The sequence below is a fragment of the Aptenodytes patagonicus genome, chromosome 5 (assembly GCF_965638725.1).
Source record: "Aptenodytes patagonicus chromosome 5, bAptPat1.pri.cur, whole genome shotgun sequence".
NCBI lineage: Eukaryota > Metazoa > Chordata > Aves > Sphenisciformes > Spheniscidae > Aptenodytes > Aptenodytes patagonicus.
The window spans coordinates 81,452,106-81,473,731 of record NC_134953.1 but is presented as its reverse complement, the minus strand read 5'-3'; the positions used below and the strand labels follow the sequence as shown (position 1 = coordinate 81,473,731).

General features: G+C 43.7%; 2 protein-coding genes across 7 annotated transcripts in view; one reads left to right on the top strand and one right to left on the bottom strand.

Annotated features, from left to right (window-relative positions):
* The first annotated feature begins 641 nt into the window (after positions 1-641).
* CLCC1 (chloride channel CLIC like 1) lies at positions 642-20,846 on the top strand. Of its 4 annotated transcripts, none has more exons than XM_076337955.1 (12): positions 642-730; positions 1,969-2,101; positions 3,867-3,962; positions 4,880-4,987; positions 5,933-6,154; positions 10,542-10,682; positions 11,962-12,055; positions 13,189-13,286; positions 13,367-13,513; positions 14,128-14,421; positions 14,958-15,204; positions 19,466-20,846. In XM_076337955.1, exons 2-11 carry the CDS (start codon positions 1,970-1,972, stop codon positions 15,183-15,185), a joined length of 1,560 nt encoding a protein of 519 aa, XP_076194070.1. In that variant the 5' UTR covers positions 642-730; position 1,969; the 3' UTR covers positions 15,186-15,204; positions 19,466-20,846. The 4 variants fall into 4 exon arrangements, with proteins under 4 accessions (XP_076194070.1, XP_076194068.1, XP_076194069.1 ...); XM_076337953.1 differs by lacking the exon at positions 642-730 and adding an exon at positions 1,089-1,151; XM_076337954.1 differs by lacking the exon at positions 642-730 and adding an exon at positions 1,089-1,151 and having other exon boundaries at positions 19,012-20,846.
* The window catches only part of GPSM2 (G protein signaling modulator 2), a 31,812-nt gene continuing 26,936 nt past the window's right edge, over positions 16,751-21,626 (bottom strand). For 2 of the 3 annotated variants that reach the window (XM_076337951.1, XM_076337950.1), the window contains 4 exons: positions 20,395-20,571; positions 19,439-19,601; positions 19,085-19,302; positions 16,751-17,382 (listed from right to left, as the gene is read on the bottom strand). In XM_076337951.1, the coding sequence (XP_076194066.1) occupies positions 17,218-17,382; positions 19,085-19,302; positions 19,439-19,601; positions 20,395-20,571 (723 nt within the window). In that variant the 3' untranslated portion in view covers positions 16,751-17,217. The remainder of the gene's footprint in view (positions 17,383-19,084; positions 19,303-19,438; positions 19,602-20,394; positions 20,572-21,626) is intronic. The other variant, XM_076337952.1, reaches the window with a different exon arrangement.

Here is a 21,626-nt window from a genome sequence, read left to right as displayed (position 1 = left end):
CTATCTCATCTGTTGTTTTGGATTTATAATTCCTCAGTGCAACTCAGATACTTAAACCATACGTCGAAATCTGTTGCGTGCCTAGAACTGTAAAATACTTTAGATCTTTGATACCATTTCCAAGTACCTGACTTTGCAGAGCGGTAAGTAATAATACAGTAGCACAGAGCTGAAAATCTCTTTTGTTTTTCTATATTGGACACATAGGCTAAGGTCCCAGTGCTGCTTTGGAGGAAAATACGACTTCTAGCTATTCTGTTCCTCTAGTTGTCTATCTGTGGTGAAAGCTGGCAGACTATTTTTAATTGGCACTACAACTGTTTCAATACTCATGTCCTTAAATCGATTCTAGTACAACTTGGGTCTCTACAGCGAGGCTCTAGTTTTACATCTGTCGGTTTATGTCCCAGCCTCCTCTTGTGATTCTGAGCTGTTCTTACAAGTGAGGGTTGGGAGCGCCCACGTATTTACGAAAGGGCAGTCTCTTTCCTCTATGTCTGCCTGGAACTGTAGACAACTAAACACTAAAAAGAAATAAATCCACGTACAGGAGGAGGGTAGGGAGGGAGGTACGTTGGTGGGAACGGCTGCTGCTTCCTCCCTTGCAGGTTCGGCTGTGTCACCGCCCCACTCCGGCGGGGGGGAATGCCAACCGCGGTGCTGCATGTGCTCCATAGCTGCCTTCTCCCTGCTTGCCACGGTGGCGTTCTCCAACCTGCTGCTCGCTCAGGTGTTAATTATTCTCCTGACGGCCTCCTCCTACGCTCGCTGCTCATCCCGGCCGTGTCGCTTGCCGGCTGCAGCGTCGCTGCCGCCTGGGCCCGCCCGGCCGCAGGAACGGCGGGGCTGAGGCAGCCGCTGGCCGGGCCCCCGGGGCAGGGTGAGGCGGGGCCGGGCCCGCCAGCGCCTCCCGGTGCCTGAGGGCCCGAGCGGAGTCTTGGCGGCCGCTCCTCCACCGTCCCTGTAGGGCGAGAGCGGCTTCCCGACGGGCCTCGGGGCGGTGCCGCGCCTGGGGAGCGAGCGGCGGCCGCGGGAACGCAGGCGCAAGGGGCAGGGAGTAGTGCGGGACCCCTCCCCGGCTGCTAGGGGCCTGGCGATGCGGGGCGGCTCCGGGCCGGCTCGACGCGCCGAGACCGTCAGCGGCCCTTCAGGTACCCGGGGGCCGGTGGGCTGCGGGCGGGGCGGCGGCGCCGCTGACCGGAGCCCTGCTGCGGGGCCGGGGAGGGCCGCCGGGGCCGGGGAGGGCCGCCGGGCCCGGCCCGCGCTTTGTCCGGGCCCTAGCGCGCTCGTCGCGGTGAACCGGCGAGGAGGAGCGGTGGGAGCCAGGAAGGGTCTGGAAGGCTGCGCGCCTTCTCGCACCGCGCTGTTAGTACCGACATAAACGAGGCGAAGGAGGGGGAGAAATATACGGGGTTTTCCATTTTATCGTTGTTTCAGCGCTTGCGACGTACGGCCTCTAGCGTCGGCGGCCGGGGAGAAACGGCCGTGCCCCGGCGTCGGCCGGCGCGGGGCTGCGGCCCGGGGCGGGCAGCGGGGCGGGCGGGGGCCTGCCGGAGCAGCGCCGAGGTGACGAGGCCGTGCCTCCCGCCCGGGCGGGCGGGCGCACCCTCCCGGCCTTGGCAAGGCTCGTCCCGGGAATTGCCGTGGCGGTGGTGGCGCTGGACCCCCGTCTCGAAGCCTGGAGGAGTTCTGCGCCGTTTTACCGCCTTTAGCAAAGCTGAACTCTGCCCTGCGCCCGCTGATAACTACAGCGAGTTACGTTGATCCGGCCATATAACACAGTTGAATTGTTGCCCGTGTTTTCTTTGAGGAAAAAAAAATATATACGTGAAGTTTAACCTGCTTGATGGGGAGCTGAGTTTTTAAACAGCACCGGAGAATGCTTTTTTCACCTTGTAAGATTGTTTCTTTTTTTTTTCCTTACGGCATGTTACGTCCTGAACTAAGTATCTGAATTTCTTGATGCAGGATGCTGTTTCCTTTGGTATTGTGCGCGGTTGTGCTAATAGGGAGCGGTAGAGTTCAAGACGATGAATGGATTGACCCCACGGACATGCTCAATTACGATGCAGCGTCAGGAACAATGAGAAGACCCTACAAGGTAGGAAAAGAAAGGGTGCAGGAACACCTGTCTCTCCCAAACAGTCCTTCAGCCGCACGCTGTTGAAAGATTGCCCCTAAACCGTGACATTAGAAAACGACAGAATTATGGTCTTTCTACTATACACAAAAAAGTGTTGTGTGTCCATTGTTAAAGCTGCAAGAAAAAAACAGTGTCTATCTTACTGTAGATAATTAGCTCAGGGTCTTTTACCGGTGAGTTTCTGTTGCACACCGATCGAGTCACAGGAACCGTGCTTTTTGTCTTTTCACGGGTGGTGGTTGATTTATGCAGGTAGTGGCTCCACGAGTTACTTCTCCAAGAAGTGCTGGGTTAAGCAGCTCTTGCTAGTTTCTTGAGTATAGTGTTAAATATCTTGAAAATTAAGTTCCTAGCTGATAAAAGGTGGGGGAGTTATGATTATATTTTACTTGAATTATCCAGTTCCCCAGTAATATGGGAATAAACCCCATTTGTGGTGTGAGAGTATTATGAAAATCAATGGTGTTTTGTAATGCTGGGCATCAGAGTTTTTAGAAGGACGATCAGAATAGGGATTGAGTGCTGTACTGTTAATAATTCATTAATATTGAGGAGAAGATTAAATACGAAAAGCTAGTTTTAACAAGGTGAATCATCTCGGTTGTCTTGTATGCGGGGTGGACTCTACATATACCATGAGATGTGCGTTGTTTATCCAGTGCGTAGGTGCACACGTGGCACTGCAAACGGTGGTTGGTTGTACGGGCACCCTTGATTTTTGTCATTCTTCAGCTTTCAAGTTTGGTTTTGCAGTCTTGAAGAATACCATTTTCTGAAGCTTAAAAAGTGCAAACTGCGTTAGTTCTCTCCGCAGAGATCCTCCTCAGCCTCCACCTGCCCCAAGTCCACCTGATAGTCATTAGCATCCCTAAAATTAGGCAGCAAGCTTTGGAGTCTTTAAACTCGGTGCCCAACTGCTTCAGCTTGTATAAAAAAACATTAGGAGTTGTACTGTTGTCTCCCACAAAAATAGAACTGCATCTTAAAGGAGAAAAATGGCTGCTTTGGGTTAATCCATCTTTTCAGGATTTCTTTTCTGCTCTGCAGTGAGAGATTTTAGGTAGTCAGGCTGTGTGGGCCACCCGAGTCCGCAAAAGCAAACTCCGTGTCGGCACGAGTTCGCCGATTTGTGTGATGTTGCGCTTCCTTTTGGAGACTTTCCTCAATGTGCGTGCCCGGTTGTGTGGAAGAAGCGCTGCTTTTTAGCGATTTAGTCTGAGCGATTAGCAGAAAAAAGTGGGATGTTGTTTCGGAGTGAAGAGGGAACGTGAAAGGAAAGGCACGCAACCGAGAACGGGGCTTTGTGTTTACTTTCAGTCTGGCTGGCTGCGTGGCCAGCTGGACTGGGAATTTGTCTGGCTGAGAGCTGCCCCTTTGCTTGCTGAGTCGGTTTTTAGCCAGTCTGGTTATCTAATCTGATGCACTGCGTGGCTCACCAGCGCTCAGAGGAGGGGAAAGGGCAGGTGGGGGAGGAAGGGGCAAGACCTCACCTTTTGAAGGCAGCACGCGTTTAGATAAACTTAAAGCAATTGTCCGTTTGGAGCCTAAAATAACGGCAGAGAGGCAATTGGAGTGTGGTTGGGAGAGTATTAGCAGCGAAGACCAACACTCAGTTTTTAGCTCCTTTGCGCCTTTTAAGGTGATCTGACTATAGAAGTGTAACATGGCATATTGGCCAAATTCTTTGATTCTAAAAATATGCGTTTTTCTTATGTAATTTCAGGCAAACTATCATGACTCTGAGGATAACACCGTGGATACAGTCAGTACTGAAATCTTATCGAGTTGTTCCAGAGAAGTAGATTCCTTGCAACGCAAGGTTTGTTATGGAACTTCAGAGTATTTTCCATCCTTTTATAGTTTGTGCTTTCTGATGATGCTTTCCTGAATAGTATAGAACTGGTGAATTGCTCGTGTGATTTGTGAGAGACCGTGCATTATGTAGGGGGAACCTCTTTATTCAGAGGAGAGACTGGAAGTGGTTTGAACTCCATTCCAAATTGCTGGAGTTCAATTGCCTACCAAGGTCTGTTTCCTAAAATGTTTGATAGTGTAACAGAAGTTGATAGGAGCTACGTGCTTCTGTCCAGCGTCGACAGTTTAAACTTGTGGTGTTGATGTTACACCGTGCTGCCAAAAGCTAAGAAACCTGACCTTTCATTTTCAGGTTGTTCAGTTCTGTTGGATTTTAAGGGGTGGGTTGTGGGCATAGAGAACGTGTTCGTGGCTGACGGTGATGTGCAATGCTGCAGCTCTCAGACGCGGCGGTAGGCCCCCCGCGCTGCTGCTTCCTCTGAGATCAGGAGGGTGCGGTGATGCTTGTGTGGCTACCGGGGCGCTCGCTTCCCTCAGCCATTTGGAGACCCAGTGGGATATGTAATTTTAACGTTGTTTTACTTACTTAGTATTTTTTACAGTTCTCTCCCCGCCCCGATGTAAACTTAAAATTTAAGGAGATCCAGATCCTTAGTTTTTTCTGAGGATACTAACTGAGGTTCGTATTCAAACCGTATTATTAGCAGATCTGAAATCTCCAGTACTGGCCAGTCCCATGGAAAGTAGTGTCTTCAGCAGCTGCATACGCTTTTTATCTGGTGTACTAATTGTGGGATTACTGCTAAACTGAAGAAATGTGCCTCTGTTAATCCCGAGTTTAATGTGTCGGTAGGGGTTTTTTTTCCTCCTATGAACAAGCTGGTTTGAGCAAGAAGTAAATAAAATGTCTTTACATTGCAGATTGCAGAATGTGAGAAGAGGAATGCCAAATCACATGAAAGCCGTAGCTTTTTTATTTTTAAGCGATACTTGAATAAGATTTTAAATGAAGCTGGAAAACTTGGCCTCGTAAGTATTTGAACAGTCATTAAAAATTAATTAGAATTCATAATACTACTTTATGTTTTTTTCGCAGTTATCAAGTATTGATTAATTATTCTGGCATACTTTAAATTTCAATTAAAATTAAGGGAACTGAATTGCAAAGGGTTAGCAGTGTTTGCTGAGGAGAGACTGTTGCTGTTTGATCTGTAAAGCACCCAAAGGAAGACTACGTGAATTCAGGGTGTGTATCTAAATATCTGTTGCTGGGATGCGGCTGTAGTAATACCCTGTTCAGTTCATGTTAATGGTTGTTAAACTTGAAAGAGCTGGATTTTGTTTGTTTGTTTGTTGTAGACCTTTTAGGCCTTTGTTTTAGACTCTACCACGTTAACCATCTAGGAATAGTAGCTTATTAGAGTTTGCATATAAGAATCACCTTATTACTTTCTTTCTTATATTGTCTTTGGAGATTTTTTTTTTTTCCCCTATTCAGAGGTAGAGGAATAAATTTTTAGCAACAAGCAAAATTAATATTTAACAAAGAACATTATACTTAGCAATGTAAAATTTCTTGTTTCAGCATTTAATAGCTTCTGTCTGTATTGCCCAGCCATGATCGGGGCACACATAGCACATTAGTAATTATTACTTGTTAATGAGAAAGGGTTCTAAAATTTTCATAACAGCTGAGAGAACTCACTTCATTTTTTAGGTTTTTGCTGTAGAATTGAAAGAGTACAAACCAGTTGAATTCGTGTTTTCATATAGTTTAGAGGAATGAACAAAAAGGTTATAGAATCATAGTGTGCTCCCTGTCCCATGTCTTCATCCTGCAGTCTGGTTCAAAAAGGTGCTGGTCCATAATGAGGATATGTAATCAGGTTTTGCATAGGGATACAGTTTTTCGTGTGTACTTCTATTTCCAAATAAGCAGCTTTTAACCATGCTTTTGCTTTGCTTTTAATTCAGCCTGAGGAAAAGGTGGGCCACGTTCATTACGATGCTGAGATCATCCTTACAAAACAGACATATTTGGAGATCCTCAGGTTTCTCAATGAGGAAACTTGGCAGTCAGGTGCTGTGGATGATGCACTTAGTGATATTTTGATCAATTTTAAGCACCATGATTATAAAGCTTGGCACTGGAGATTTGAAGACACTTTTGGAATTGATCTGTATAATCTGTTTCTGGTAAGAAAAGAAGAAAGGTTTTTTGTTGTTGTTTTCTAATTGCTGTTTTCTCCAGTTTCTTTGTGCAAGTCCAGCCAATGAGTATTACCGTCTTAACTCCACACGTGAAGCAGTTCTTTCCATCGTACTTACAGCGAGTCACTCTTTTTGTTTCATGGTTGCTGAAGGTAGAGGCGATGTATATAAGGAAGAAGTTTTTTATTCCTGTGGTCATCTTTTCCTATTGTAGCTTTGCGGTTTTTTTTCTAGTATGCTTTCTTTTTTCTCTTCCTGTCTTTTATATCTGTGTTGCGTGACTCATTAGACTCTAGTACTTTCTTGTCACTTAAACTGACAACTCGTGCATTACAAATTTTCCAGATTTGTCTCTTGTTCAAATAGATGCTGAAATGAGGCTTCTGCAGGAGTTGGAATATATTTATATTGAGACAAGTATATATCTGAGGTCTTAGATTTTATAGGTCAGAGGTTTTTGTGAATTATGTGGAAAAAAATTGTACAGTGTTGGATAGAAGAGCATGACTCTGTGAGAATGTCATATTCTCTAAAATGGAACTGCAAAGTGCTACGCTGAGGATCTATAATCATAGAATTATCGAATGGTCGGGGTTGGAAGGGACCTCTCAAGGTCATCTAGTCCAACCCCCTGCCGCGGGCAGGGACATCTTCAACTAGAGCAGGTTGCTCAGAGCCCCGTCCAACCTGACCTGGAATGTTTCCAGGGATGGGGCATCCACCACCTCTCTGGGCAACCTGTGCCAGTGCTCCACCACCCTCAGTGTAAAAAACTTCTTCCTTATATCTAGTCTAAATCCACCCCCCTTTAGTTTAAAGCCATTCCCCCTTGTCCTGTCGCAACAGGCCCTGCTAAAAAGTCTGCCGCCATCTTTTTTATAAGCCCCCTTTAAGTACTGACAGGCTGCAAGAAGGTCTCCCCGGAGCCTTCTCTTCTCCAGGCTGAACAACCCCAACTCTCTCTGCCTTTCTTCACAGGAGAGGTGTTCCATCCCCCTGATCATTTTCGTGGCCCTCCTCTGGACCCGCTCCAACAGGTCCGTGTCTTTCCCATGCTGAGGGCTCCAGAGCTGGACGCAGTGCTCCAGGTGGGGTCTCACCAGAGCAGAGCAGAGGGGCAGAATCCCCTCCCTCGACCTGCTGGCCACGCTGCTTTGGATGCAGCCCAGGATACGATTGGCCTTCTGGGCTGCGAGCGCACATTGCTGGCTCCTGTCCAGCTTTTCATCCACCAGTACCCCCAAGTCCTTCTCAGCAGGGCTGCTCTCAACCCCTTCATCCCCCAGCCTGGATTGATACCGGGGGTTGCCCCAACCCAGGTGCAGGACCTTGCACTTGGCCTTGTTAAACCTCATGAGGTTCACTCAGGCCCACTTCTCCAGCTTGTCCAGGTCCCTCTGGATGGCATCCCGTCCCTCTGGCGTGTCAGCTGCACCACTCGGCTTGGTGTCATCTGCAAACTTGCTGAGGGTGCACCCGATCCCACTGTCTATGTCACTGATGAAGATATTAAACAGTACCGGTCCCAATACGGACCCCTGCGGGACGCCACTCGTCACCAGTCTCCATCTGGACATTGAGCCGTTGACCACTACCCTCTGGATGCGACCATCTAACCAATTCCTCACCCGCCGGACAGTCCACCCATCAAATCCATACCTCTCCAGTTTAGAGAGAAGGATGTTGTGGGGGACCGTGTCAAAGGCCTTACAGAGGTCCAGACAGACGACATCTGTAGCCCTTCCCGTGTCCACTGATGTAGTCACTCCATCACAGAAGGCCACTAGGTTGGTCAGGCAGGACTTGCCCTTGGTGAAGCCACGCTGGCTGTCTCAAATCACCTCCCTGTCCTCCATGTGCCTTAGCATAGCTTCTAGGAGGATCTGTTCCATGATCTTCCCAGGCACAGAGGTGAGGCTGGCAGGTTGCTAGTTCCCAGGGTCCTCCTTTCTACCCTTTCTAAAAATGGGTTCAATGTTTCTCTCTTTCCAGTCACCAGGGACTTCACCTGACTGCCATGACTTTTCCAGTATCATGGAGAGTGGCCTGGCAACTACATCAGCCAGTTCCCTCAGGACTCTGGCATGCATCTTATCAGGTCCCATAGACTTATGTATGCTCAGGTTCCTCAGGGGTCACAAACCTGATCTTCTCTTACGGTGGGAGGGACTTTGCTCCCCCAGTCCCTGCCTTGAGGTCCATCCTCTCAAGAGGTGTGGGAAGAGGGATTGCCAGTGAAGACTGAGGCAAAAAAGTTGTTGAGTACCTCAGCTTTCTCCTCGTCCATTGTTACCAGTTTGCCAGTCTTGCCCATCGGGGGGGAGTATGCTTTCTTTGACCTCCCTTTTCTGGCTGACATACCTGTAGAAGCCCTTATTATTCTTTGCATCCCTTGCCAAGTTCAGCTCCAGCCGCACCTTGGCCTTCCTGACCCCATCGCTACGCAACCAGGCAGTGTCCCTATACTCTTCCCAGGATACCTGTCCCTGCTTCCACTGCCTGTGCATTTCCTTCCTGCTCTTTAGTTTGACCAGCAGGTCTCGACTCAGCCATGCCGGTCTCTTGCCTTCCTTTCCTGATTCCTTACACCTGGGGATGGAGAGCTCTTGCACCCTATGGAAAGTGTCCTTAGAGATCTGCCAGCTCTGTTCTCCTCCCTTGTCCCTGAGGGCAGTTTCCCAGGGGGTCGCATTGACTAACTCCTTGAAGAGCAGGAAGTTTGCTTTCCTAAAATTCAGGGTCCTGACTTTACTCTTCGCCTGACCCGTATCCCTCAGGACTGCCAGCTCCACCAGTGCGGGATCACTGCCGCCCAGGCTGCCTCCAGTCTTGACGTCACCGATTAGCTCACTTGCATTGGTTACCATCAGGTCCAGTATTGCATCCCCTCTGTTCTGGCTTAAGAAGTTATCCTCAGTGCATTTCAGGAGTCTCCTGGATTGCCTATAGCTCACTGTGCTACTTTTCCAGAGAAGGGCAACGAGGCTGGTGAGGGGTCTGGAGAACAAGTCTGATGAGGAGCGGCTGAGGGAACTGGGGTTGTTTAGCCTGGAGAAAAGGAGGCTGAGGGGAGACCTCATCGCTCTCTACAACTCCCTGAAAGGAGGTTGTAGCGAGGTGGGGGTCGGTCTCTTCTCCCAAGTAACAAGCGATAGGACGAGAGGAAACGGCCTCAAGTTGCGGCAGGGGAGGTTTAGATTGGACGTGAGGAAAAATGTCTTTACTGAAAGAGTGGTTAAACATTGGAACAGGCTGCCCAGGGAAGCGGTGGAGTCCCCATCCCTGGAGGTATTTAAAAGACAAGTAGATGAGGCACTTAGGGACATGGTTTAGTGGGCATGGTGGTGGTGGATCGATGGTTGGACTCGATGATCTTAGAGGTCTTTTCCAACCTCAATGATTCTATGATTCTATGTTGGGGTGGTTGAAGTCCCCCAGCAGGACGAGAGCCTGTGAGCGCGATGCCTCCTGTAGCTGGAGTAAGAAGGCTTCGTCAATAGGCTCCCCTCGATTGGGCAGCCTGTAGTAGGCACCAACCACAAGGTTCCCTTTGTTACCTTGGTCTCCGATTCTTGCCCATAAGCTTTCAGCCTGCTCGTGGCTGTTCTTCAGAGACGGCTCTTCACGCTCTATCCATTTCTTGATGTAGAGGGCAACCCCTCCACCCCTCCTTCCTCGCCTGTCCCTTCTGAACAGCCTGTAGCCATCGATAGCCGCACTCCCGTCGGCTGAAGCTTATCCAGTCCGATAAGTTGAAGCTGCCTGAATAAATCTTCACAATTCAGAATATGCTAACGTTTTATGCTAACATGATCTTGAAAGTAGCCTGTCTAGTTTTGAGGGGGTCCATGGAAGCCAAATTAAAAAAGCAAGCTGTCGGTAGCGTAACCTCGCTGTTAGGGGTCCTCGGGTGGAAAGAGACTGTAAAGTGCTTCTCGGAAGTCTTGCTGCTGTTAGCCAGACTGTAACTTTGTCTCTTCACTGCTGCCAAGTTCTGTGGTTCATACCAGGCACATACTACTCAAGCACCAATTTACATCAATTTTGTAATTTTAAAGTATGGTAGGTAATGTGATAAATATCGTAAGGAAGAAATAACTAAATATCGTAAGGAAGAAAGAACTAAATATCACGAGAAAGAAACGCGCAACTGCAATGTGAGGCGGTGATAGGAATGACTGCTAGTAACGGCATGAAACTTTTCTGCTCGTACTGCTGCAGGTGTGCTGTGAAAGCAAGGAAAAATTCTCTCAACTGTTCTGTGTAAAAGGCGCTAGTGAAAACAAAAGTTGGAAGTTCCTTCATGTGTACTGGCAGTAAGCTTGGAAAGTTCCAAATCTGGATCATAATTTTTTCCTCTTTTCTTTTTCAGATACTCTTGTGCTTAGTGTGCATTGTGACTGTAATAGCTACAGAGCTCTGGACACGTATTCATTGGTTTGTTCAGCTAAAACGTGTTTTATTAATAAGTTTTCTCATCAGTTTTGCATGGAATTGGCTTTACTTGTACAAGGTAAGTTGTTCTGAAATCTTAATGGCTTTTAGGCTTCAAATTTTACGGTTATGAGGGAGTTAAGGATATTTAGTTCCTTTAGTTAGTTTATATAAAGCAATAATTGACTGCAAAATAAATAAAGGGATGAACGTTTTATTTTGCATGTTGACAGGTGTGTTAGGCTTAAAGAAGAACAACAGAAACCCTGCCAACTTTTATCCTGCCGCAAAGGTGCACAAAATTCATAGAGCAGTAGAACTGTGATTTCACTGCATGGGCAAGGGAGACATGAACCCTGTCTAAAGCAGCTTGGTAGAAGTGTCTTATGAGAAGATACTGTGGGGCTTTTTTTCTTTCTAAGGATTCCCTGGCTGAAACTGTATTTAACATGTGATAGACCAGAGAGAAACGCTTCATTAGTGGTGACAAAGTAGCTGACTGTACAATGGTATTGGTTTTAATGAGGAGGAATTTATGCTGCTAGGTCATAGCCCAACCACAAAATCTCAGTCCTCACGTCTTGTCATCAGAATTTAACTGCAGCTTGTCAGACCCAGGAATAGCGGAGTGCCAGAGAGGAGGATGGCTCTTGAACACGAGTGGACTGCCATGCGGAGGACTTAGATTGAGCCAGTGAAGAATGTCAGAGTTTTTCAACAGATGATTCGACTTAATTTTTTCTATTTGATTATCAGTTGCAAGCTGTAAGGCAAAATTATAATGAATACAGGTATTTGCCCCATCCCTGGAAACATTCCAGGTCAGGCTGGACAACCTGATCTAGTTGAAGATGTCCCTGCCCACGGCAGGGGGTTGGACTAGATGACCTTGAGAGGTCCCTTCCAACCCAAACTATTCTATGATTCTAAGTTATTGTTAATGGGAATTATTTAAAAAATAAAAGAGAATGTCCTGATGTTTTGATTAGTAATTGCGTGGCAGCTGTCTCTATTTTTAATCCAGAAACATTTCAAGGAAGCAAGATGTCAGATTACTTTTGCCCTGAACTTGTATCTTTGAAGTTTGCTCTTTTAGTAATTCGGACTCCATTTGGAGAATAACTCAGAGGTAGCCATCCTGGTGGTTTTTATCCATTCCCAGGAAGTACTTGGAATTTAACTCTGTTAAATTGTTTAGGTAGCAAACCTTTCTTAATAGAGATTTACCCAGGTAATTATCCCAAGCCGGTGAAGAGCAAAAGTCAGTTAGCTCAGGTGCAGTACTGCATGGACACAGGTGTTCTGTGCCCAGCACCACCTTGGTTTACGTTTTACAAGTAATTCTTCCTCTCCTGCAGCTGGCCTTTGCGCAGCATCAAGCAGAAATTGCGAAAATGGGGCAGTTTGATAACGTCTGTGCCGAGAAGTTGGACTGGGGGGGAAGTCTTATTGGTAAATACTTGTTTCATTATTTTTGTAATAGTATTTAAGATCACAAAACATTCAGTAATAGTATCCAAGAATACTCTGATTTCTTCATGAGTAGTACATCAAATCTTCTTCAGCAATACATGATTATGTGGTTTTAGCATTTTTCCGTTCCACAAGACTTTCTTTTCTAGGCCTTTGGAGAGCTGATCACAAAACTGTGCTTAGAGCATGTCGTGGTGTTACTTCTGCGTGGTGTTTTCCCTCGTACCTTACCCCGTGAGTGTTTCCCCAGCTCCCCCCAGGACCATTCAGCGCGGTTGCTGAAGGCAGGAGGACAGAATTCAAGGAAAAGACTTTTGTCATCCTCCAGGCCTGCGAGTACAATGGACTTCAGAAATTAGATCTGTAACTACTTATGCTGGTGTTGTTATTTTAGAAAGAAAGCTGAATTTTTTTATTAGCCGTTATTTGTTATGCAGTGCTATAGCTGGTAGATTAATGATGGCAACTCTTAATGAGTGCTTGTTAGGGTGCTTCTCAAGGGAAGCCTTGAGAATTTACTGGCTGTGATTGCTCTGTTTACATCAAATTTCAATGGTTTATGTTCTGACTGCACTAAAATCAAACTACAGAAACACTGATGTCGTAAATTACTTGTTTATAACTTAAAAGTTCCCTTAAGGAGTAAGACTTTCTGCTTATGACTAAAATAGTCTCTTGAAATCTAGCAAGCAAAATACACATTTTTAATCTACTTGCAGCCTGGCAGATGAGTAGTAACAGTCAGAATTACTTCTGTTTCAGTAGCTGTGGACAAAATGTGCTAGATAGTAGTTCCCACAGACAAGACTTATTTTTCTTCTGAGGCTTCTAGGGGCTAAGTTCATCTAACAAAGAGAATTTTCTCGACTAAACATGGGAAAACCTCAGTTTCTTCTTTCTTTCCAGCCTTCCCTCTCCTTCCTGCATCCCCGTGACTGGATAAACTACACTGCCAAACTAACCTCAGGCTTTTAAAACTGGTTCTGAGCTTTGAACCATGTCTAGAAGAGTTCTCTTCCATCTACGATAGAAATGCTACTTTCTGTATTACAAGTGTGTCATAAAATGTATTTGTAAAAAGTAGTAAAAATGTGTCTCTGCTTTGACTACAGAATGGCTCAGAAGTAAATGGACGTTTCAGGATGATCCCTGTCAGAAGTACTATGAAACTCTGCTAGTAAATCCTGTTTTGCTGGTTCCACCGACAAAGGTATGTGCCGAGCCTAAAGAGACTGTTTATGTATGTTTGCAATCCGTGGTAACACTATTTTTCTATTTGTATTTTTCTAGGCATTGGCAATTACTTTCACCAACTTTGTAACTGAGCCTTTGAAGCACGTAGGACAAGGTATTGGTGAATTCATCAAAGCACTTATGAAGGAGATACCGTTTATTCTGCAGGTTCCAGTGCTAATTATGATGGCTCTGGCTGTCCTGGTTTGTATACATTTATCTTATATTTAAAAGCTCAGTTTTATTTTTTATTATTAAACTTACTTATATTTAGGTATTATCATCTATTATATTATTTATTTTTTATTTGTACTACTGAACAGATTTCTTAGCACAGATTATTTCTGTAAGGGAATTTTTTCTGTACAAAATCTTTATAGTACAGTTGCTTTAGCAATTAAAATAGGTGAGTTTGTATTTAAACTGCACCTCTCCCCCGCTCCCCAAGTGGGATAAAATAGCATCAAACTGCTTAAAATCTTCGCCTCTATGACAGTTTATTGCAGCTTAGCTCCCATTTCTTCCTTGTGTCATTACACAACGATGCATATAATTGGCATTTTGTACACGAAAGCATTGAGTTAGAGCCTTCAACATCTTTATTGTAGCACCAAAGATGAAGGACGACGTCCAGCCTGGCAGTTCCTGCAGTGCGGTCAGACTGCAGAAAGCTTGAATTTCACTGTAGCCGTTCTGATCACCTGAGCTTTTCTTTCAGTGTTTTTTTTTTCAGATGTGTGACTTCGCATTCTGTGTGAAAACCGTAGGCTGCAAATATTTGATGTTTTGTTCTTTTCTCCTCCCCCCCCCCCCCCCAGGCTTTCTGCTATGGTGCGGGATCATCAGTGTCTGTGTTAAGATACTTAGTAACGTTTCAGAAGAAAAGTCTTCCTCCACCTGACAGTCAACAGGAGAAAATAGACTTTGGGCAATATGATGGGAGTAAATCAGACAGCTATTATTTGCAGAAGCTTCCTTATGTTTACAGAAGACCTCATGACAGAGGAGATGCTCCTATGAGGGCAGGAAATGGCAGCAGAAGTCCCGACATCGTGCACACAAGCCGTGAGCCAGATACGCAAGTAGAAGAGTCTCACAAAGCAGAACCTGGTGTATGTTAGTCCTGGTGCTCTTTGAGCTGGGATTAAATTTAATAGATTTCAATGTCATCTGCTAGAACATGTTTAAACAGCAAGCTTAACCCAGATCTTGGGGAGAGAGGAGTTAAGGGAGTACCTGTTCCCCTATAGAACAGTTTGGTAGCAGTATCTTGGGCATGTTTTGTTCTGGGAAAATACTGTGCAATAGCTAACTGTGGCAGGAAACTACTGAATGAAAACTCTTTATAGCCAAGACTTAAATAACTTCTGTTTTGAGAGATCAGTACTTACATCAGCCTGGGCAATAATGATTACCATAGAGGAAAGGCGGGTGAAAAAAGCAATGCTGACTTTACTGTAAACTATAGAAAATTAAAAACAGACTTACACTCTAGCTTGTGCTTATTTACATGTACTGTTTCCCCAGGCAAAAAAAAAAAACAGTCATGCCTTGGGGGAGTTCTGCCCCTTGAGCTGAGATGCACCTGAAGCAGCAGATGCCATCATTTCGGATTGCTTGATTAATAGCTTATTATTAATTTTTACAGACTAGATGGCACACTGAGTCTGAAGTTTGTAGACTAGAAACTATCACAGCTGAAAACCTTACTGAAGAACGCGCACTTGAGCAGCAGAAACAGGAGACGGGCAAAGCAGAGCGGGAGACTGGAGAAAATTGTGATCCTAATAAAAACCTAGAAGGGAAAAGTTCTGCACTGGAACCCTCTGAAGAGAAGAAAAAGAGCAGTTCACGTGACTCACAGGAAGGAGACTAAGGAAGCCCCAAGCTCGGCTGTAAGTTTTGTCTTATCTTTAGCTGTCACGTACTTGCTAGTTCTGCTCTAGTTCTCGAACGTAGAAAAGAGACCATCGGTAAGCTGATGGGAACTCATCTTTGGTCAGAGCATTAGTAAGCATAGCTGTAAGGTGGGGGTTTAAAAACTGAGAGACTGAGTATATGTACTACTTCTGGAATTCTAAATAAATGTGTTAAGTAAGATAGTACCACTTTAACTGGCCAAGAAAACAGGCCTGTGGGTGCTGCTGCTTGTTTGAAATCAAGTTTGTGTAGTAAGTTTTCAGTAAAACTCGATACTCTGTGGTGGGAAAGCACTGATACTCTGTGATCTAGCAAACATAAGCTGCACTAGGTAATGGTCAAACAGCCTGAAGAAAAGTTGTTGATATTCATGTAATTCACATACATTAGACTAATTAATTACAGCTCTACTAGAAGTCTCAGGACTATCTTTGGTTTATATTCTTTAAAATCACTCTTAAGTAAGTAGAAGTGCTGCTTGTCAGCTCAGTTTTAGGACAGCTTGATTTTCTTCTAGTTCAGTAATTTGCAGAGGAGTGAGAAGCTGATGCTGTACCAGATGTTTTCTTAGGGTGATTCAAAGCTGAACAGGGAATAGGAAGCACTAAGTAAAAGTACTGAAGATCAGCACAATAAGCTGACGGTAACACATGGTTTTGGAAGAGAATTTTGTCATTTCTCCTTAAAAGCAGGAGGACAGTTTCAGTAGAAATCAATTTGCTAAAAAAGCTGCAAGAGAATGTTTGTAAAACTTTCAGTAGCTGTAAAATAGTTTGCATTATGTGGAGCCTGCGTGTCTGTTTAACTGTTCTTACAATGCCATTTTACTCTGAAGCTAAAATTAACTGTAGGTTCTTCTCTAGGGGTATAATACTTCAATTAAAAATTACATCACTTCATTTATAAATACCTGAAGTGAACAGTTTGCTACCTTCGGTGTTAAAATTAGTGGCTTCTACCTCAAGATACCTGCACTTAAAACAACATATAGCCCTCGGGGTTCCCAAGAACTACCTCACTACAGGTATTCCACCGAGGGGAAGGCTGAGTTACAACTGTTGTTCCCAAGAACATCCTTAGCAAGAGAAGGAGAAGTAGTTGAGGTCAAGTAATAAGCAGCACGCATACACTTACCATTCTTAACGTCTTAAATTCAATGACTGCAGGAATTGCCTGACGGCCGTGGTAGTTCATGCCAAGTACCTACCACCCCTGTGCTCCCCTGCTGCACGGACCACTACTGGTGGTGGACACGTACCACGCAATCTATAGCACAGCACTGGCAGCTGTTACTTAAAAACAAGTTCACCTTCTTAAAAAAATCCTTCTGATTGTAAAACTGCGCTAATACAGGAAACACTTAACTAAATATTACCAAAAAACCCCAGCATGTTTTGAAAAGACTATTTTTGTATTGTATTGAATTGTAGAATTAAAACTAGGGTTTGATTTTTTTTTTTTTTTTTGTTTAAATAAAAATGATTACGGAAACGGAGTTTGGAAGACACAAAGACTAAGTACTGAAGCTATTCCTCAAATTTTTTTTATTTTTAAAAAAAGTACAAAAGAAAACAGGACCTTTTCCCAGGGAGGTACAAATCGGGGGAGGGGGGGTGTTATCTTTAAAAAGAACATACAAATCTAGGTCTTACGCTAGATGGAGACAGTGGTAGAACCCACACATCAGCAATGAGAATACCCTGACAGGGAAAAAAAAATCATATTAATGTTCATAGACTAGAGGCAGTTAAGAGGGAGACACAGTAATCAGTATCTTGGACACTGCTAAAAGCAGCTGCCAACTGCAAAGCGCAGCAGCAACTCTAACTACTGGTCATGAGCATGATGCTGCTGCTATTTATACAAAAAAAATTAGAAAGGGGACAAAACTACTATTTGCAGTCTTCTGTAAAAAGGCATGTATGTTTTTCCAGCAAACAAAAATGATACTTAAGATGCTACTGTACAGTACGCGCCTGTTTGTTTCTTCAGCTAGAATTTGGTCCCTTTATAGTTGAGGGTAAATGGACTCTCTGTTCATCCATTCTCTTAGCTTGTGATCGTAAAATCAGGCTGAAAAAATCCTCATCTGGCACAGTTGGTCCTTTTGCAGATGATGGAGGAGCACATCTTTGATCATCCAGTCTGGAACCCTACAGACAGACCAAGCAATAAAGCTGCATATTTACAGGAAAATATATAATAAGTGAACAATATAAGTGAAAAATTACTAAAAGCTTTTGTTTTCAGATTTAAAGCTATTACAAGGATTTCATTTGTAAGTTTTGTTTCAAGTTAAACTTCTGAAATGAAATTAGTAAGTTAAGAGCACAAGTGTAGCTAAAATGGTTCCTCCAAACCACCTGTCCACATGCATCTGAAAACAAAACCCCCGATTTAGTTCTTGTTCATATTGCAGAATGAGATTTAAGTGTCCTTTGTCCAGAAGAAGAATTTTAGCATTAGTGCATGGTATTTCCAGTCTCGTACAACAGAAAGTACGTTTGTCTTCCTTTCCTTTATACGGGGAGTAAAAAATAGCCAGTGTTGTCAGATTTGGAAAGGCAATATTGAGAGAAAGTTTTCCTCCAAACACGAAAGACTCTGGTACGTTTTAATCACGATGTTACAGAGCAGTTTGCTGAACCCCTCTGAGAGAGTTTCCGTGCTCCTTTCACACAGCCACCTGCTCCTGCTCAGATTTTACAAGCATCAGCCTGTCGCCCTAGGTCTGGCTGCGGACTGCAGCCACCCACAGAAGCCCCTTTGCCTTAGCTGGGAATGAGTATTTCTCAGCAGCGACAGGCTGCTGCCGAGCTAACTGGAGGGGCGCTTCAGAAAGGCACGGCTTTCAGTGTCCACTACGAAGAGAGGATGGACCTTGGGCAGAGTCACCTTTGAGACAAAAAGTCTCAAAAGTCAGCTACCCTTTTCTGCTTCTGTTTAGAGCAGCAGCAGCCGTACTGAGGGGATTAAATTTTTCTACTCTTTTCTGAAGAAGCACAGTCAGTCATTGCGTTACGTTTGCTACATACAGTGCACGTGAAAAGGCAAAATCTACCATATTATTAACCTCTAGATTCTTTGCGTGACTCAAAGAAGTAAACGGACAAGCTGCTAAAACAGAACGTGGTATTTCATCAGGTTGATGAACACTGTCATTGTAGAATCAATTCCAGGTGCTGCTTCCCACCCAAGCTAACATACTTACTTACCTTTGGAGAACTCAGTGTCTGAATTTTGTATTTTGAGATCCTTACCAACCCATCAGGTAAAACACCGAGCCTTTTTAATTGAATTCTTTGATCTAATTGGTATATATACCACGTTCGAACTGACAATCAGACCCCTCACTTGTGTATTGCCACGAACTATTATTTAAACTTAACATAATTGGAATGATGATCACTATCACCGCTAAAACTTCGATACTGAATTCTTTCATTTGATAAGTTAGGATTCCTGGTCTATCAGGTGCCCTCCTAACAAGCCAGATCTAAACACTTTTTCTTAAAATCATTTTACATACTCCTTTTAATAACCTCACTTGTTTTCCTTCACCTTTTCAGCATATGTTACTTTAAATGGTTAATGTGGTATAAATACCAAAATTACAATAGACACTGGATAATTGGGGGGGGATCAAAACAAAAAAAATTGTAAAAAAAAAAAACCAACCTTGGGGAAAAAAATCCTAATTTTTTGTTCTCTTATGTTCTTTCTTATCTGCCAAATCAATTTGTATCTTAAAACACATGATAAACATGGTGGCTTACTTGAAGAAACTGAATAGCAGGATGCACAAATCAAATCCCCAGAGACTCAGAATCTGAAGAATTTTTGTAAAAAACTTACCTGGCATTTTATCAATATATCAAAGAAGTCGTCATCCAGTTCTCTGTTGTTGCTTGCCATGAGGTGACCCAGGACTGACTGACTGTTGTGTTGATTAAGACGAAGTCCAGGCAGATTACTAAAGCTGGCGCGTTGGTCATCTAGGCGGCGGCTCTGTGAGATAGCAAGTAGGTCTAGAAATTCATCTGTGTGGGGTGAGACTAAAGAAGTAGAAAAGGCTGGGGAGGAGGAAGAAAACAAGTTAGCCTGGAATTAAGTTCCTTTCCATAGTAAAGTCTTGCATGCAAATACATTTTAAAGTAGTATTTGGCAGGAACTAAAGTCAGATACAGATCTGGCTTTTAAAAAAATTACATTTTCTCATTGTTTTCGGTGGAGTAGAGGATGTGGCCACTGAAGCAGCTGAGAATCTGTTCTTCTCCTGGAAGTAGCATCTCTGATCATCCATCCTGTTACTCTGGAATCGACTCAGCAGATCAAAGAACCCTTCATCTGCCATTGTCTCTCGACTGTTTTTCTGAAGAGGACAGAAGAGTTAGGGGTATTTTGAACTAAAGAGTACCTAAAGCTAGGACAACTGCATCACAGTTTCAATCCAGTAACATGTTTGATATTTGCATATCTGAAATCCATTAAATGAATTCCTTTAGTCATCCATTTCTATAGACAGAGATTTATCGTAAGAGGAAACGCTAATAATATGGCAAGCATTTTTGGAAGGTAAAACACATTAGAAACGTTTCATTCTCTGAAACGGAAAGCAGCAGTACTCTGATCAGTACAACTGGAGTTATTCCTCCTCAGCCATGAAAACCCAAATGCCCATGAAAGGAAAAAACAAGAACAGCAACGAACAGTTTCCATTGTCTCTTCAGGTCTATGGTCAAAAGCACTCATCTCGTACCTAGATCAAACGACTCAGTTCTTTTATTTTTACCTGACTTCTGTCAAGAGTGCAGTAACCTAAAAAAAAAAGTCAAAAATATCTCCCACTGTCTGAATCAGAAAAACTAGATTTTTTTAAGTTTGGAGAAGCAGGGTCTAGAATAGACTAGAAATAAAACATATGTGCAAGCTGAGCTGTAACTTTAGAAAATCCACCAGGAAAAAAAATATTCCAGTAGTAGGAAAAGCTTAAAGCTGGCACCACCCATGAGACAGCTGTAGAATGGCAGATTCTGCATTGTTTCAGAGCCACAGCGTTTAAATCAAGTAAAACTGAAATGGACAGCTGCAGGAATGTGTTTTCCATAATTTTGATCAGACAAAGATTAGTAGAGGCTATGATCTCCACAGCTCGCCAAACCTACCCTCTGAGAGTTTGGAAGTCGATGGTCAATAGAATTACTGGCATCCTGCAAAACTTTGGAAGCGGTGCCGTTTTTGTACTTTTTGCCTTTTAGTCGATTTACAAAATGCAGTTTTGCTGAAGGTTTGGCAACCAGTGGTTTCTGTTTAGCAAGAATCTCACTGTTCCAGTTCTGAACCTAAGAAAACAAGAGTCATGAAATTAAGCCTTCCGATTTTAATTACCTATACTGTTACTTCTTATTTGCTGGTGCTTTTCCTCCCCAGAATGAAGCAGCTTTACATTATTTAGTTTATCCAGCCACAAGGATGTGAAAACTTAGGTGTCGGTTCTACTACTTGACCTGTGATTATGGAGCTCTTGTTACCTGAAGCAGGTTAGTACTGTTACTGATCGGTCTTACAACTGAACTGTAGCGTGACGCCTGATCGATTAAAATGTGGTCACATGAAACATGCTGAAGTTTTCCTTGCTGACTACAGTGCAGGAAATGTAGTTAATGTGAATGCTAAAATGCAGACACAGCTGGCATTTCCCACCTGACATAATTGGAAAGAAAAAAAAAAAAATCCATAGCTTTACAAAGCATTAGAGCAAAACAAACCCTTATACAAACCCAGATATTCAACCAGCCTTCCACGAAGTCCTTGATAATACACAAAATTCCCAGTAAAGATTGAAAGGGAAGAGGGAGAAGAATGCCAGCACAAGAGCAAACAGGAATAACCATCTCGTTCCACTGAAGAACAGAATGGATAGCTTTATCAACCTGACAGATTTTCCCTAAATTCTCTTCTAAAATAACAGAATTATCCACAAAACTGACAGCTTTATCTAAAACCTGCAAACTCTTACAATAACTGAATAAAACCACATTTTTTTCTTGATTCGACATCAGAAGTTGTGAACACAGTCATGAATCTTTCAGCAACACTGCCTACCCAAATGGATTGCCTTTTAAAGGCTTATTTAAGATCAGCACACAGATTCCAACCCCGAGAAGATGGCATCCTGTACAATCAAACCGTAATGCTGGTGTCGTACATTGTTCCATATATCAAAGACAGACATTTATGGAATGAATTTTCAGAATCTACTAAACGAGTATCTTGAAAAAAGCCCTTTATAAGAGCTAAGCTGCAATACTAGGTTAATACTTTATTACAAAATCCACATGAAACATTTTAGTATATTTAGGGCACAGACATCACAGGCTATGTATTTTAAAAGATA

Excerpts from the sequence above, each read along its gene's own strand:
- CLCC1 (XM_076337955.1), top strand. The coding sequence starts at position 1,970 with ATGCTGTTTCCTTTGGTATTGTGCGCGGTTGTGCTAATAGGGAGCGGT. Across the intron at positions 2,102-3,866 it reads CAATGAGAAGACCCTACAAG|GCAAACTATCATGACTCTGA; the intron begins GTAGGAAAAGAA and ends ATGTAATTTCAG. Across the intron at positions 12,056-13,188 it reads CTGGGGGGGAAGTCTTATTG|AATGGCTCAGAAGTAAATGG; the intron begins GTAAATACTTGT and ends CTTTGACTACAG.